General features: G+C 29.2%; 1 protein-coding gene across 3 annotated transcripts in view; it reads right to left on the reverse strand.

Annotated features, from left to right (window-relative positions):
• LOC129957034 (cell adhesion molecule Dscam2-like) overlaps positions 1-15,588 on the reverse strand; it is a 329,511-nt gene extending 313,923 nt beyond the window's left edge. For all 3 annotated transcript variants that reach the window (XM_056069149.1, XM_056069150.1, XM_056069148.1), the window contains exon 1: positions 15,434-15,588. In XM_056069149.1, the coding sequence (XP_055925124.1) occupies positions 15,434-15,479 (46 nt within the window). In that variant the 5' untranslated portion in view covers positions 15,480-15,588. The remainder of the gene's footprint in view (positions 1-15,433) is intronic.
• Positions 15,589-17,577: the final 1,989 nt, after the last annotated feature.

A 17,577-nucleotide genomic window follows, 5' to 3' on the forward strand; every position in this document is an offset into this window, starting at 1 on the left:
TAACAGTTTTAAAATCAGTCTTCATATTTCACAAACATTATATATTAGATGTTTTTTTTGTAAAATTTGTGGGGTTTCTTTCGCTTGATAATGTCTCAGGTCGAACGAAATTGTAGTGAAAAACACGCGGATATTTAGGATTTATTCTTATTACACTTTATGCGGACGAAAATAAATATTTTTTTTTTCGAAAAAAAATGATCTTTTCATCGTTTTGGGTTCAAATTTAACAGTTTAAAAATTAGTCGTCATGTTTCACAAACATTATATATCAGATGTTTTTTGTGAAATTTGTGGTGTTTCTTCCAGTTGAAGTTCGGTTTCTTTAGGTTGATAATGTCTCAGGTCGAACGAAACTGTAGTAATAAACACGCTGATAATATTTAGAATTTATTCTCAGTTCCATTTATACGTATGAAAATGGATATTTTTTACAAAAAAAAAATCATTTTGGGTTCATATTTAACAGTTTAAAAATTATGCTTCATTTTTCACAAACATTTTATGTTAGATCTTTTGTATAAAATTTATATGTGATTTTCAGTTTAAGTCTCTATTAGGATTGGCAATGTCTCAGGTCGAATGGTTTTTCTGAATTTACAAAGTCACATTTTATTTTTTAACCCACTTTAGAGCTCACGAACCCTCCCTCTCTGCAAAAAAAATTCCCTTTTTAAAAATTATGTTTACGTATGTAAAAAGCCATAAGGAATAAAAACTAGTGGTGCGATTTCTTGTTTCTGTTAGACATTAAGACGCCTTTTTTCCTAAAAATCATCTTAAGACTCCGACCTGCCAAAGAAAAAAGCTCTTAAATTGTTACTATTGAAGGGGATCACCATCTCTTGCAAGAGTTAAAAGATGTTTTATTTTTACATGTTATTTTTAATTCGTCATGCACCTCACTCCTCATCTCCTGTCTGTTCCTGTAACCCAGTTCATCGGACTTTTTTGCGAAGATGATCACGTCAACTACTGAAAGCCAGGTCTTTTAAAAGTTTTCCATCTACCGGAGATTAAGCCCCAACCCTAGGGGCTAGGAGCTCCGTCAAACATATCATTACCATAACATGTTATTTTTAACTGTACAAACATGATGAAATATTCATATGGGTTTTTTTACAAATAATTCTTACGAAACAAACATGAAGTCCAGCAAAAATAAATAAAATGGCTAATTTTTGCCTGCAAATTATAAATATTCATTCAAATTTTCTTTATAAAATTTACTAGCACATCACATACTTTTGTATAGAAAAATTAAAGATTCAAAAATTAAAAATATGTCATTAAAAAAAATTGAAAAAAAAAACCGTAGAATTTTCTGCATGGCTACCTGAGGTAACGGAATTGTTATTTTTGGAAGAGGTTAATAAAAAAATGACACTAACAAATTTTTTATTCTTATTTTTTAAATTAACTTTTGTAATATTTTGTTAATGGACTGAACATTCAAAACAAGTTTAAAAAATATTATGAAAAAATTTTGAATATATAAAATATTTACTTATATGCTTTGCTTTATTTAAATAAAAAAATAGCAGCTGCGATGTAATTATTTAAATATTTATTTATTTAAATAATGATCAAAAACAAATAATCATCATTTCTCTCAATAAAGTAAAAATACATATTTAAAAAAACATTTTTAAGTTTCAGTTCTTATACATACGAATAAAGTTTAATGCTTTTAACTTGGTTCAGAAACAAGTATTGGGTGCAGTGTCGAAGCACTCTTCAGTATAAACGCACTTTTTAAATCCTGAATAAGAAAAATCTTATTTAATAAACAGAATGCAATTTTCAATTAAGCCTTGTACGATAGTAGTAGAATTGTTAGTAAGTAGAATAGATAGTATTGTTAGTAATAAAAACCAAGTTAATAGGAAAAAAAGTATCAATATTAAACCAAATAAAATATGAATCCTGCCTGAAGACTTTCTCGAGGGTCATCTTCAGGCAGGGATTAAAAAAAAAAAGATTTTTTCTGTGAGAAATCCAGACTAATTTGTCCAACAGTATTGCCTCCTTAGGACCCGAAAATCCCCTGAAATTAAGCCTAAGAGATACACCATTTTTACAGAAAAGAAACAAAGCAATAAATTAAAAGACTACGACCACTAATAAGCAAAAATAAAATAACCATATAATAACTCTCATAACCAATCATGAAAACAAAAAGGAAAGCACATATCAGCAGCACGCAAAAAAAAAAAACTTTACATGCGCTGTCCTTTTTTTTTTTTTTTTTTTGCCTCTCTATTTCTATAATAATTTATACTTTTCCTATTTTGTATCTCTATCGAAAATGCAAATGAAATTCAAAAATGCATTAATTTAAATTATTTAAATGTTTCGGAGATTATGTATTATATATTTGCATTATTTTATTAAATCGTACAAATATTTATGACAAAAATTCTTTAGAAATATGCTTTGCGTTCTAAAAGTGCCTAGAACTTATTTCATTACAATCTTCAAACAATTTCATTCTTTGAAGTTTACATAATAAAAACTTCGGCAAACGATTTCGTTAGCATAAAATCTACATTGAACTTTAAAATCAATTTAGTTTCAGAATTGTTAAGCAGAGATGGTTTCTCCTATATCTAGACATCTCTGAAGAAACTACAACTTTCGTAACCATGGTGATGCATTCCTTAAAAATAAAGATACGCACGAACATTTCTCGTTATTGGCAACAAGATATTTGCATTCCGGATTTTTTTTTCGTAATTTTTTAAGGAAAAAATTATTTTAAATGCTATTTTGTAATTTTAATTTTTATGTTTAATTCTTTACGTAGTTGAATCTTAATTACGTTTTATACGATTTCATAAGAAAATTATCTAAAATGAGTAGAAAATATACTTTTTTTTTAACAAATTATTTAAACAAATTTGTTGATATATGATTTTTTTGTTTAAAAAGTATTAATTAAGAAAAACAGAATCATCAGATCCATTAAAATTTTCTTGATGATTTGAAAACATTATTTTAATCCGATGAAGGTGGCAACATCATTCATATCGTCAGTTTTATATCGAAAATTCCAGAAAACTGGAAAAAGTCAAGTTTTTAACTTTTACAGGAAACAAAATACAAGTTTTCTGTAAATTGATATTAAGAATTGCAGAATGCATGAACATGCAGTTCTGAAGGAATCTTATTTTCGTTTCTTATCGTTTTATGGTATTATAAAAAAACTGCATCAATCACCAGAGGAAAATAAAACCCCAAAATAAATAAGTTAATAAATATTGATTCTCATCGTATCTTCCTGAGATCCTTCATATTTAAGGTAGGCGACTACGTTAAAAATTCAATTTTTTTTTTTACGAAATTATGATTTTTTTATTTTATTATCATAATGTTTGGACAAGTTTTTTTATAAAACCATTACATTTTTTTTATCTAAGTCTATTTTTTGGAAAGTTACACTTATTCTTATATTTACATACATTAAATATGTTTTAATGCTATTTTACATTTTCAGACGCTATTTTCTCAAATTATAATCTTTGATAACATTTTCTCAAAACGATATAAATTCAAATCTAATGCATGTTTTTTGTTCAAATTTGGCATAATAATTTCTTAATATGGTCTGTAGTTCCTGAACTAAAGAATAAGTAATCTATTCATTTAGAAATATTTATAGTTATTTTCCAGCTTCACAATGTGTAAAAAATGGAGAATTTTGTGTTATTTATATTTCGAACACCAATATTTAAAGAATGGATAAAATTACAGCTTATTTTTTAGTTGAAAAACTAAATAATATTTCTATAATAATCTTCAATATATTAGATAACTTATTACCTGCAAAAATTTAAGCGTATCATTTAATAAACCTCTAAACTGAATTTTTGCTTTATACCTTTTTTTCAGCCAAAAAAAAGCCATTTTTTCCTATTCTTTAAAGCACTTTTTCCAAATATATATATATATATATATATATATATATATATATATATATATATTTGTTAATGATTGAGAAATATGAGTCATGTGTAAATATGATGTTTTGCTGTCAGATTAATACCACGTGACTTTAAAAAAATGTTCTCACATGATTTGATAATTGTGTGAAACTCGTGGTCGCAAATTCAAATTTGCAATAGCAAATTTCAATTTTTTAATATTGGCATATTGGCAGTTTTGGCATACGAATTTTTGCACAGGAAAAGACGATATACATTTTCCCTTGGCGACGTTTTAATTTGGCGAGCTCAGGATTTAAAAAACAGAAGCTAAATGGTTATCACAATGTTCTCATTAAACGATTTCTTATTTATTGTTTCATTTACTTCAATGTTAAACGAACTAATTTATATATAGTTAACTAATGTTTTATATATGAGAAAAGCAATTGTGTTTTAAAGCTTAGAAATTGAAATTATAATAGTATTTATTTTTAAATTAGGAGCTCAAAACCGAATAATCCACATTTCAATAAACAGAGCTGAACAATTTATATTATGGAGTTATTATAAGCAGTCCGACTACATATTTCGACATAGCATTTCGCCAATGATCCCAACGAATTGCAAATTGCTCGATTCTCCTCTGTACCTTGTTAATTACCTTATGAAATATCGCAATCACAGGCTCAAATCGGTCCACTAATTGCAGTGGCACTCCTATTCTCATTAATTTTATCGATCGAGGATTCAGTTCGTTTAGAAGCATTGGTATTATTATTAGATTTATGTTTACATATATAGACCAATATCCGTCCACGAAAGACTGGATATTAACGGGGAAACCGTCCACCAACATGCAATGACAGGCAGAGAACATCATTATATTCTGTTGTAATTTAAAGATCGATTTATTGAAAACTGTATCTTGATTTGAATTGACAGAAACGGAATGAATTATGTACCTGATAAGAGATGCATCAAAGATTACACATTCATAATGGCATTCGAAACATCTTATTTCTAGAAAATATTATCTGAATATATATCAATTTGATATCAGGGCCACAAATTATTATAATTGCTTATTTAAAATGCCATAGTGGTTTGATTTGGTATTTATTTAAACCAAAAAAAAATTTCTTAAAAGGCTAATTTATGTCAATATATATAATTATATTTTACTTCCAAAAAATTGTTAAAAAGTGCAATGATCTAACGGTTGGTTCAATTCCGAATAAAAGATCCCTAAAATAACAGAGTTAATTTAAAACCAGGGAGTAAAAATAAATTTGTAATATATAATTTACTTTTTAGTATATTAATTTCTACACATAGCAGGGATAAAAATTATTACAAATGCTTTTTTTTTTTGTAAAATGCCATAGTGGGTTGATTTGGCATTAATTTAAACCTAGAAATATTTCCTAAAATGCTAATTTATGTTAGTTTATATTAAATTCAATTATGTTCTGCTTCGAAAAAACTGTTAAAAGACATGCAAGGCCCTGATGGTTCTATAAAAGATTACTAAAAAAAGGTTTCAAACCGGGGAGCAAAAATAAATTTGTAGTGTATAATATTTTTAGCAACGCATTGCTAACAAACTAATATTTAATGGTAATAATCCTCTAATCATATATTACAATATGCCAGACCTTATACCTGAATTACAAGAACATTATACCTCCAAAATATAGAAGAAAATTGCAGATTAAAAGAACTTTAGAAAAAAATTTATTTAATCTGAATTTCTTTGGGAAGAAAACAAAGGAAGTTTGAAGCACTCAGCCCAACCTAAGTCAGCAATTCATTGCTAATGTTCAGTATGGATTAACCACAAAAAGATACCACCACAATTCCAAGCTGGACTAAACAGTCAGGCTGCCACGACAATAAATCAAGAGACTCAAAATAACTCCTCTTTATAATGCAGCTTAGACCCGACATTAGCATGAGTGCATTATGGGCTATTAATTATTTTTTTAAAAGACGGTGTACACAGATAGAGGATAGAATCCATGACCTCTTTAGATTCTATCTATAGCCTCTTTGTCTAAGTACAAAATTGAAATGAATCCGTATGAATAATTAAAAAAGTTGGCATGTACCTTATTTCCCAAATATTGACAATATTGGGAAAAAATCTCAATTTTAAACATTCTCAAAAAAAATCACTTATAAGTAAGTTTCACCCGTAAAAATATTGGATACTCGGAATTGATTGAAGAATTTAAAAATCATATTTTTTGCTAATTGCATCTGGAATACAAAAAATATCATACAGAATAGTTGCCATTCACATTTCCTTAAGTGCTTTTAAAATAAATAGCAAATCGTAATTTTTTCTTATTATTATTTTTTTTTTTTTTGGTATTTCTCTTTCAATGCTTGCATCACTATATCGTATTCTATGATTGATATGTTATCTTCTCTCATAAACCATTTCCAATAATTATACTCAGAAATTAAGTATATCTGAAAGAACATCTGCTGGCCAGATTTCTGCAGCTGCCTTTTCATAAGACATCAAATTGTCATTTTCTAATTCTTATTCGTCTCGTTTAGCCAGTAACATCATTAAATCGTTTCTCATGAATAAATATTGCCGTAATCTCTGGCAATATTGTCACATAATTACATTTAGGAATTAAATAAGATCTTGAAGAACACTTACTATCATATTTATATAACTGCTATTTTAAAAGATACCAATTTTTCATTTTCTACTTCTTCCTCGTCTTGTATATCTACTAACATTACTTATTTTTTTCCATAATTGAAATGTTGTCCTAGGTTCTGACAAAGTTACCACAAAATTACAATCAGAAATCAAACAAGATCATGTAAAACACCTCCATTTTTATTTTTATAACTACCATTTTAAAATATACCATTTTGTCATTTTTTACTTCTTACTCGTCTCGTATATCCACTAACACTACTAATTTTTTTTTCCATAATAGAAATATTGTCCTATGTTCTGACAACGTTACCACAAAATTACAATCAGAAATCAAACAAGATCATGTAGAACACCAATCATCTATATTTCAATAATTACCATTTTAGAAGAAAACAATTTGTCACTTTCTACTTCTTACTCTTCCCGCATACGCACTAACATTACTTATTTTTTTCCATAATTGAAATATTGTCCTAGGTTCTGACAGAGTTACCACAAAAAATTACAATCAGAAATCAAACAAGATCATGTAGAACACCAATCATCTATATTTCTATAATTACCATTTTAGAAGAAAACAATTTGTCACTTTCTACTTCTTACTCTTCCCGCATATCCAATAACATTACTTATTTTTTTCCATAATTGAAATATTGTCCTAGGTTCTGACAGAGTTACCACAAAAAATTACAATCAGAAATCAAACAAGATCATGTAGAACACCAATCATCTATATTTCTATAATTACCATTTTAGAAGAAAACAATTTGTCACTTTCTACTTCTTACTCTTCCCGCATATCCACTAACATTACTTATTTTTTTCCATAATTGAAATATTGTCCTAGGTTCTGACAGCGTTACCACAAAAAATTACAATCAGAAATCAAACAAGATCATGTAAAACACCAATCCTCTATATTTCTATAATTACCATTTTAGAAGAAAACAATTTGTCACTTTCTACTTCTTACTCTTCCCGCATATCCACTAACATTACTTATTTTTTTCCATAATTGAAATATTGTCCTAGGTTCTGACAGCGTTACCACAAAAAATTACAATCAGAAATCAAACAAGATCATGTAAAACACCAATCCTCTATATTTCTATAATTACCATTTTAGAAGAAAACAATTTGTCACTTTCTACTTCTTACTCTTCCCGCATATCCACTAACATTACTTATTTTTTTCCATAATTGAAATATTGTCCTAGGTTCTGACAGCGTTACCACAAAAAATTACAATCAGAAATCAAACAAGATCATGTAAAACACCAATCCTCTATATTTCTATAATTACCATTTTAGAAGAAAACAATTTGTCACTTTCTACTTCTTACTCTTCCCGCATATCCACTAACATTACTTATTTTTTTCCATAATTGAAATATTGTCCTAGGTTCGAACAGCGTTACCACAAAAAATTACAATCAGAAATCAAACAAGATCATGTAAAACACCAATCCTCTATATTTCTATAATTACCATTTTAGAAGAAAACAATTTGTCACTTTCTACTTCTTACTCTTCCCGCATATCCACTAACATTACTTATTTTTTTCCATAATTGAAATATTGTCCTAAGTTCTGACAGCGTTACCACAAAAAATTACAATCAGAAATCAAACAAGATCATGTAGAACACCAATCCTCTATATTTCTATAATTACCATTTTAGAAGAAAACAATTTGTCACTTTCTACTTCTTACTCTTCCCGCATATCCACTAACATTACTTATTTTTTTCCATAATTGAAATATTGCCCTAGGTTCTGACAGCGTTACCACAAAAAATTACAATCAGAAATCAAACAAGATCATGTAGAACACTAATCATCAATATTTCAATAATTACCATTTTAGAAGAAAACGATTTGTCACTTTCTACTTCTTACTCTTCCCGCATATCCACTAACATTACTTATTTTTTTCCATAATTGAAATATTGTCCTAGGTTCTGACAGCGTTACCACAAAAAATTAAATCAGAAATCAAACAAGATCATGTAGAACACCAATCATCAATATTTCTGTAATTACCATTTTAGAAGATAACAGTTTGTCACTTTCTACTTCTTACTCGTCTCGTATATCCACTAACATCACTAAATCATTTCCGATTATTGAAATATCGTTTCAAGCTCTGGCCTCAATGCCATATAATTACTCTTAGAAATCAAGTAAGAACTTGTAGAAAATCTACCATCCATATTTCTACAAGTAACATTTTAAAAGATACCAATTTGTCATTATCTACTTCTGACTCCTCTCGTATATCCATTGCCATCACTAAATCTTTCTCCGTGATTGAAATGTTGTCCTAAGCTCTTACATCCTTTTCGGGAGAGATGGGAGAGGGGGAGGTATGTGGTCGATAACTCTCTCTACGACCAAAAATAATATCTCTCTGCTCGCTTTCTGGTTGTTTCCTGGTCCGGAGGAAGTTCAATAGAGCATGAAATTTGCTGTCAGTGGAAGAAATCGTGTTTTGCTGGGTTCACATTTGGCTGACCAACATTTGTATGAATTGCTCTCTTTTGTAGATTTACCTAAAAAATACCACTTAGAAAAAGAAGATAAAAATATTTTCTAATCTCGATCACATCCCTTTATTATATTTTAACTTTAATATTGGTATGCCGACGTTCTGGCATAGGGGTAGCGCGTCTTCTCCGATATCTGGGTGCCCTGGGTTCGAGTCCTTGTTCGGGCATTGTTGTTTTTGTTCTGTTTTCTATCAGTGAGGTGTGTGAATGTGCCCAGATGTAAAAAGGGGTTGTGCAAGCGAATGTGACGCATGACGTAGCTAATTTCGTACTCTTAGCCCTAATTGGTGCTATTGAAAAAACAGGAGACGCTCACTAGGCTTGAATCGCTGACATATAACTATCAGCGGGCATGTAAAGTGCCATAAGTCACAACACAGAATTGGTATAAGTTATCCCTATATATTAATCGTTAGCTGCATCTAATTCTTTAAATTAGATATATCTTAAAATTTATAATTATTAATATCAAATCACAGTGAGAGGATAAAGTTTATTGTTAAATAATCCCTTCTTGGTGGAAAGAAGAAATCAAAGAATTCGCCGACAGGGAGCTTACTTTCTCTTCCGAAGCCTCCGTGCATGAAATGCTCATGATCGGGTGAATTTTGAGAAGTTTTACTTATTCGCTTTTTCCATTAATCAGATCTTTCAACTTTATCTATTGTCTAAATTATGAGTGGATTTGTTTATACATAAATTAGGTTACACGAACTAGCATACCAAATATTGACAATATTGGGAAAAAATCTCAATTTTAAACATTCTCAAAAAAAATCACTTATAAGTAAGTTTCACCCGTAAAAATATTGGATACTCGGAATTGATTGAAGAATTTAAAAATCATATTTTTTGCTAATTGCATCTGGAATACAAAAAAATATCATAAAGAATAATTGTCATTCACATTTCCTTAAGTGCTTTTAAAATAAATAGCAAATCGTATTTTTTTTCTTTTTTTTTTTTGCTATTTCTCTTTCAATGCTTGCATCACTATATCGTATTCTATGATTGATATGTTATCTTCTCTCCCAAACCATTTCCAACAATTATACTCAGAAATTAAGTATATCTGAAAGAACATCTGCTGGCCAGATTTCTGCAGCTGCCTTTTCATAAGACATCAAATTGTCATTTTCTAATTCTTATTCGTCTCGTTTAGCCAGTAACATCATTAAATCGTTTCTCATGAATAAATATTGCCGTAATCTCTGGCAATATTGTCACATAATTACATTTAGGAATTAAATAAGATCTTGAAGAACACTTACTATCATGTTTATATAACTGCTATTTTAAAAGATACCAATTTTTCATTTTCTACTTCTTACTCTTCTCGCATATCCACTAATATTACTTATTTTTTTCCATAATTGAAATATTGTCTTACGTTCTGACAGCGTTACCATAAAAAATTACAATCAGAAATCAAACAAGATCATGTAGAACACCAATCATCTATATTTCTATAATTACCATTTTAGAAGAAAACAATTTGTCACTTTCTACTTCTTACTCGTCTTGTATATCCAGTAACATCACTAAATCATTTCCGATTATTGAAATATCGTTTCAAGCTCTGGCCTCAATGCCATATAATTACTCTTAGAAATCAAGTAAGAACTTGTAGAGCACCTACCATCCATATTTCTACAACTAACATTTTAAAAGATACCAATTTGCCATTATCTACTTCTGACTCTTCTCGTATATCCACTGCCATCACTAAATCTTTCTCCGTGATTGGACAAAAAACGTTACCATATAATTACACTCAAAAGTCAAGTAGAATCACGTAAAGCACGTACCATCCATATTTCTATAATTACCATTTTAGAAGACACCAATTTGTCATTTTCTACTTATTACTCATATATCCACTGGTATCACTAAATCGTTTACCATGATTGGAATATTGTCCTGGCAAAATTCACCACATAATTATAATTAGATATCAAACAAGATCATGTAGAACACCTCCCATCTATATTTTTATAACAACCATTTTGTATCTACTTCTTCCTCGTCTCGTATATCTACTAACATTACTTTTTTTTCCATAATTGAAATGTTGTCCAACGTTCTGACAACGTTACCACAAAATTACAATCAGAAATCAAACAAGATCATGTAGAACACCAAACATCTATATTTCTGTAATTACCATTTTAGAAGAAAACAATTTGTCACTTTCTACTTCTTACTCCTCTTGTATATCCAGTAACATCACTAAATCATTTCCGATTATTGAAATATCGTTTCAAGCTCTAGCCTCAATGCCATATAATTACTCTTAGAAATCAAATAGGAACTTGTAGAACATCTACCATCCATATTTCTACAAGTAACATTTTAAAAGATACCAATTTGCCATTATCTACTTCTGACTCTTCTCGTATATCCATTGCCATCACTAAATCTTTCTCCGTGATTGAAATGTTGTCCTAAGCTCTTACATCCTTTTCAGGAGAGATGGGAGAGGGGGAGGTATGTGGTCGATAACTCTCTCTACGACCAAAAATAATATCTCTCTGCTCGCTTTCTGGTTGTTTGCTGGTCCGGAGGAGGTTCAATAGAGCATGAAATTTGCTGTCAATGGAAGAAATCGTATTTTGCTGGGTTCACATTTGGCTGACCAACATATGTATGAATTACTCTCTTTTGTAGATTTACCTAAAAAATACCACTTAGAAAAAGAAGATAAAAATATTTTCTAATCTCGATCACATCACTTTATTATATTTTAACTTTAACATTGGTATACCGACGTTCTGGCATAGGGGTAGCGCGTCTTCCCCGTTATCTGGGCGCCCTGGGTACGAGTCCTTGTTCGGGCATTGTTGTTTTTGTTCTGTTTTCTATCAGTGAGGTGTGTGAATGTGCCCAGATGTAAAAAGGGGTTGTGCAAGCGAATGTGACGCATGGCGTAGCTAATTTCGTACTTTTAGCCCTAATTGGTGCTATTGAAAAAACAGGAGACGCTCACTAGGCTTGAATCGCTGACATATAACTATCAGCGGGCATGTAAAGTGCCATAAGTCACAACACAGAATTGGTATAAGTTATCCCTATATATTAATCGTTAGCTGCATCTAATTCTTTAAATTAGATATATCTTAAAATTTATAATTATTAATATCAAATCACAGTGAGAGGATAAAGTTTATTGTTAAATAATCCCTTCTTGGTGGAAAGAAATCGAAGAAAAGTCGCCGACAGAGAACTTACTTTCTCTTCCGAAGCCTCCGTGCATGAAATGCTCATGATCGGGTGAATTTTCAGAAGTTTTACTTATTCGCTTTTTCCATTAATCAGATCTTTCAGCTTTATCTATTGTCTAAATGATGAGTGGATTTGTTTATACATAAACTAGGTTACACGAACTATCATTCAAACATTCTCTAATCTCTCTGGAGAGAAGAAATGAAAGTAAAAAGTGATAATAAAAAGTAGTACTTAAAAGGTAAATATATATTGGAAGGAAAATTAATGTAATTGACGTAATTTCTTTCCGTTAAAGCTAATTAAGGATTAATATGGCAGTCTAAGAAAGAAAACCCTACAAAATATTTTGAATCTTTCGAATTTAGTTTATTACTTATCCTCTCTAACGAATGCCTGTGGTTTTGTCTACTATTGTCATTCCTCCTGAACAATCAATGTATTCATAACTCTAGGCAGGTGCAAAATAGAAAGGAAACAAAATTATTTACAAGGTGATTACAGTTCTCAACGATTGCCTCGAGTGAAGAATGAAAGATTGATATACCACGTTTACTCAGAGGAAAAATTATAAGTTTTCACGTCCGCTCACCAATGTGGCAGATTGTTATGAGCGAAGATAGAACCTGGGACCTTGTGGTTCGCAGCCGAGTGACAAGACCACAAGACAAAAGTAATTACTCGTGTCCCGTAGGTGTTATCTGGCTTATAAGCTTTCACCACAGTATTAAACTTGCATAAAATATTCTTAAATGCTACATATATTTTATACATGTATTTATTATATAAGATTTTTTTTAATTTTTACTATTATTTATTTCACAATAATAATGCTTTAGAGTGTGATATTTGGTAAAGCATACTCACTTGTGCAATGGTATTCGGTATGATTTGCTGCAGTGTCTCGTTTTAAGACAATAAGGACCGCTCACGAATTTTCTCGTGTTTCGTGTCCCATCTGTTACGGACCGCTCACGAGTTTTCTCGTGTTTCCAGTCCCATCTGTTACGGACCGCTCACGAGTTTTCTCGTGTTGCCTGCCCCTTCTGTTATTGCATCATAACTAACAAAGTTATCATGAATTTAGAACGTACAAGTTTGCCCAAAATCGTGCTGTCCCAGCCGTATGTCTTACAGATTTCTTTGCGGATCTTAATGTGTTAAATATTTGCTTCTGGTTGGTTATGCATCGATTCAGTCGGGAAAAAACATGAAAAAGAGATATTTCGTGATTCGGTCGCAACGTTCTGCTTGCTATAAACGAGAAATCTCGTAACCCATACGCAATGTGTTAAAATAAAAGAAAACACTTTCGAAATCCCAATGGATGAGTATTGTAACTGTAGCAGTCTTATTCAGAGGAATATATTTAATGGTACAGTTATATCTTCAAAAGGTAAAAGGTTTTTAAATTCGTACAATTGTATATAATAATTGCAATAGATATGTTTCGAGTTATTTTTCTGGTACAATTTCTGTATAGAATTATGTAAAAGCAGTACACACTCTATAACAGCACAGATAAGTATATTTAATAACCTCCTACACACAAGAATAATCTATCTGCGACAGAACATCGTAAGGTAGAAAGAATCACAACCTTTTTAAATCTCAAAGCATCAATTGTTGTGATATTGTTGCTCTAAGAAGAATCAATAAACCAAAGATTTAATTTTCAAACATATAAACACCAATAAAATCATTTAATCAGATATTATTCTTTATTTTTTTTTTGTTCCACTTTTTAAAAATTAAGTATCTGACATATCTTATGAATTCTTATCTAAATAAAAAATTGGAAAATATTCCAAAGAAAATACACGATTTAAATGAATTATAGAAAAACTTTAACTGCAAAACTATAAAGTTAAATATTTAATCCTTATTCTTAACACTTTTCATACTGACATCGACCGTTTCATTAAAGTTTTATGTACAACTCAGAGTTCAAGAAATTGTAGACTAAACTTTCCCAGAGGGCAGCACTGTCTGATCCTTTTGAATATCAGACAAGAAAATGTTAAAATGTTTTTTTGAAATTCTTTTCAAAGAATCATGCTTTTTCGTACGTCCAAAATATCAAGTTCTTTCAGAGATTTTAAGTCATCCAGATATTTTTGAATAAAAAAAGGGTTGCGATATGGAGCTAAAGGATGTATAAGTTTTTATAAAGTACAATTTATAATCTTATAATTTTAACAAAATTCAAATAGAAATTCAGTCAGTCATATTATAACAAAATTGTAGATCGCTTAAGTAGATTTATATATAAAGTAAAATAGATTTATGATTTAATAATTCAGTTTCATCTAAACGTAAAAATTGTAACCCTAAAGGCACGGTTTTTATAGAAAAAATTTTAAGTGCATTTATTTTCACTTTTTAAAATTAAAGGTGCGCAGAATTTGAAAGCGTGATAATTCTCGTTTTAGAAATGTCTTGTTAAAGCAAATTCTTTATATTACTTACATTTTTTAATTAGGAATTTTTTAATATCTGGTATAAAATTTGTTTTTTTTTTCACAGCTAGAAATTATTTTTAATAATCAGATAATAATTACAACGGAAAACTTTTGAAAATCAGAAGATATTTAGAAATGAATAATAAAATGTTAATTAAAAAATAGTAATCAAGAATTATGGCAAGGTGAGTTTAGAATTTGTCCCATTCAAATAAAGGTTCAAATCCAAATTAAAGTTGATTTTAAATATTCTAAACAGCCAAATGCAAAATATTCAGGGTTTTTTTTTCTTATTTCGTAGAGGATGATTTATGCTTTTTCTTCTAAAAAATTTCTTGAGAAAAAAAAAGGTGAAATATTTTGTCCAATTATATAGATTCAATAACATTGCATTTAATTATACTTATGTTTTGCTCTTACTTTTTTTTATTTTTTCACAATAGAATAAATTACTATTAAAGGTAAAGTAATAAAATTTGCATATTTCAAGTATATTCGGAAAACTAACCTATTTTTTCAAAACCCATATTATTTAAATAAAAAAATTCACAAAAATATTTTTTTCTACAATAAGTATGTTAAAACTACTTACCTTGTCTAGCAAAAATGATGAATAGGGCATAAATTACGACCAACATTTTTTTGGACAGTCCACACACTTCAAAAAGTTTTTTTCAATTTTTATCTGTAGTTATTTAATCACTTGTGATATCCATATCACTATCACAATTCACAATCACTTATTTAATATCTTCTTTCTTTCTAAATTCTAATATAATGATAAATTTCATATCCATTATGAATTCGGAGATTTGACTTATATTGTCTTTTAGTACCACTTTTATTTTTAGTCTTTTAGCACTACTTTAATTTTAAAGAAAAAAATAAAACATCGCTTTACCAGTCTTATTTATGATTTTAATACTTTAAATAAACACCTTAGAATTTTTAACCGAAATTAAATAACACGCTTTGACTGATAATCAACGATGGATAATCTCAGTTTTGTAAACAATTACTGTCTAATATAAATCATTTCAAAAAATGAATATTTTAAGAATATGATCATAAGGTACCTTAAACCATTATTATCATTTTTGATAAATATACATTAAAATTACCAATCAAACTGTTTATTCAATAATGAGAAAATTTTTCAAATGTGTCTGCTTTTCTCAAATGCTGTTTTCATTTCTTTCAGAATTTTAATTAAAAATTCTTTTGTCTGATTACCAAACAAGAATTAGTAAATTCACTTTCTCACACCACTTTTAAATATTCTTTTTTGAAAAACAGTCTTTCCATTGGTTAAATGTCCATTAAGAATTGCCAAGATCCAAAGATAAAAAATTCAGCACCAGTTCCAATTCCGACTTCGTTACGCAGCAGAAGTTTGAAACTTTGAAGCCGAAAACGAATACTGGCTGCACCGTTTGTTCCGCGACGGCGAAATAAGCGTCCGGCTTTTCCGAAGTTAAGATCCGGAGTGCCGGACTCGCGGAAAGAGTATGTGAAGTACGGAGCTATGAACTGTAGTAGCGCTGCTGTAGTCTGGCTGATGTGGAACCGTCGAATCAGATAACAGCATCGAAATCCCTCTGTATTTCTAGGAAGGTGGAAAATGTACCTCTTATGCAGGTAGTTCTTGGAACAATTATAAAAACATTTTACCTAAAATGTAAATAAACGTTTAAATTTCCCGATTTATAAGAAAAAAGTTGTATAATTTAATTCTAATAATTCTGTTATATAATTTAATTCTAATAAAATTTGCTTCCTTTCGTTTAATATTCTAAAGATATATTAAACAAATTGATTTTTTCTTCCAAATTTGATCCATTACACAATTTTTTTTTTTCTGATTATATCTATTTAAAAGTATAGCAAAGAATTTTCATCAATTATAAAATTATATTTATAAAAGATTGGTAATGGAAATTAAAAAAAAAAATATTTTAATGACTAGTACTTTTTAAATGAATGATCATGAATGAATGGAATTTTTATTTCTACTTTGATAGAGCAATTAAAATGTTTTAAAATTTTGAAAGTAAATGCTGTAAAAAATTTAAGCATAAACGTAATAAATACCTTCAAAAATCATCTCATTGTGAAATACTTATTGATCAATATAAACATACATAATGTATGAGAGATTTTATTGAAAAATTTTGAAACTAAATGTCCATTGCCTGCCAAGTATTTCATATTGTAAATTATTTATTACGGTTTAGCTAAAAACTGAAATTAGAGTAAATAATTCGACAATGATACCTTTTAGAAATAAACGGAAATTCAGAAGTTCTTCTTTTCACCTAAAACACAACGAGTAAAGATAGTCCAAATTTTACTTATTGATGATTAAACGATGTTTTTTTTTTTACTTTTTCTAGATTTTGATGAATTTTCACTTTTTAGATCTCCCTGATGGCTTTGGCATCTATTTTTCTGTGAATACGATTCACTAAAAAATATTTTGAGCTAGAAAGTTCAAATTTGGCATATAAAATAACGATTAAATTTATAAATTACTATCAAATCCATTCGCATAAAATCTGTTTGTTAAGTTCAATGGAAAGTGAATTCTGTAACTATAAAACGCAAAGTGTATATAAAGAACATCTGGTACACGGGTTTAGCATTTCAAATATATTCTTATCAATTTTGAATTCAATCTGTCAAGTGGCTGTTCGTCTATCCGTCTGTACTTTCTCAAGGGTACAAACGTAATGGTTA

This window comes from Argiope bruennichi, chromosome 11, assembly GCF_947563725.1.
Source record: "Argiope bruennichi chromosome 11, qqArgBrue1.1, whole genome shotgun sequence".
In the NCBI taxonomy this organism is placed as follows: Eukaryota; Metazoa; Arthropoda; class Arachnida; order Araneae; family Araneidae; genus Argiope; species Argiope bruennichi.